The 891-nt window shown below is 53.3% G+C and overlaps 1 protein-coding gene across 1 annotated transcript in view; it reads left to right on the plus strand.

The window, feature by feature from the left end:
• Positions 1–48: 48 nt before the first annotated feature.
• VDBG_00143 (protein kinase gsk3) overlaps positions 49–891 on the plus strand; it is a gene marked incomplete at both ends in the record, with an annotated part of 1,720 nt that continues 877 nt past the window's right edge. Inside the window, 3 exons of the mRNA XM_003008416.1 lie at positions 49–94; positions 150–322; positions 529–877. Of these exons, the coding sequence (XP_003008462.1) occupies positions 49–94; positions 150–322; positions 529–877 (568 nt within the window). The remainder of the gene's footprint in view (positions 95–149; positions 323–528; positions 878–891) is intronic.

Below are 891 nucleotides of genomic sequence, written 5' to 3' on the forward strand. Positions count from 1 at the left end.
CACCAACGATAGCATCACCACCGCGTAGTTTGGTGGCCTCTCTGCAACATGTCTTCGAATCGCCCAAACGCCCTGCACAACCTCAGGATGGGGGGTAAGATTTCAAATGTCTACTACGTCGAATACCGTGGATTAACAGCGCGCCGCAGAGGTCATTCGCGAAAAGGTGCAAGACGGTGTCACTGGCGAGACCAGGGATTTGCAGTATACCCAGTGCAAGATTGTTGGCAACGGTTCCTTCGGCGTTGTCTTCCAGACGAAGCTCTCCCCATCCGGGGAGGACGCTGCCATCAAGCGCGTTCTTCAAGACAAGAGATTCAAGGTCCGTGAACAGTTGCAGCCCAAAGTCTTAGCGGTCGATACGCTAACACTGGTAACCGTAGACCCGAGAGCTGCAAATCATGCGCATAGTTCGTCATCCCAACATCGTGCAGCTCAAAGGCTTTTTACTACTCGAACGGCGAGCGCGTAAGAACAGCCCACTTGACCACCTTCACGTCCAGGGCGTTGACTGACGTACGGGTTTAGAAAGACGAGGTGTATCTGAACCTCGTTCAAGAATTCGTGCCTGAAACGGTCTACCGTGCTTCTCGTTTCTTCAACAAGATGAAGACAACCATGCCCAACCTCGAGGTCAAGCTCTATATTTACCAGCTCTTCCGCGCCCTGGCCTACATCCACTCTCAAGGCATCTGCCACCGCGACATTAAGCCCCAAAACCTGCTGCTGGATCCTACTTCTGGTATCCTGAAGCTGTGCGACTTTGGCAGCGCAAAGATTCTGGTGGAGAACGAGCCCAACGTGTCATACATCTGCTCTCGCTACTACCGCGCCCCGGAGCTCATCTTTGGTGCCACCAACTACACCACCAAGATTGGTACGACTACCTCC

This window comes from Verticillium alfalfae, genomic scaffold (genome assembly GCF_000150825.1).
Source record: "Verticillium alfalfae VaMs.102 supercont1.1 genomic scaffold, whole genome shotgun sequence".
Classification (NCBI taxonomy): domain Eukaryota; kingdom Fungi; phylum Ascomycota; class Sordariomycetes; order Glomerellales; family Plectosphaerellaceae; genus Verticillium; species Verticillium alfalfae.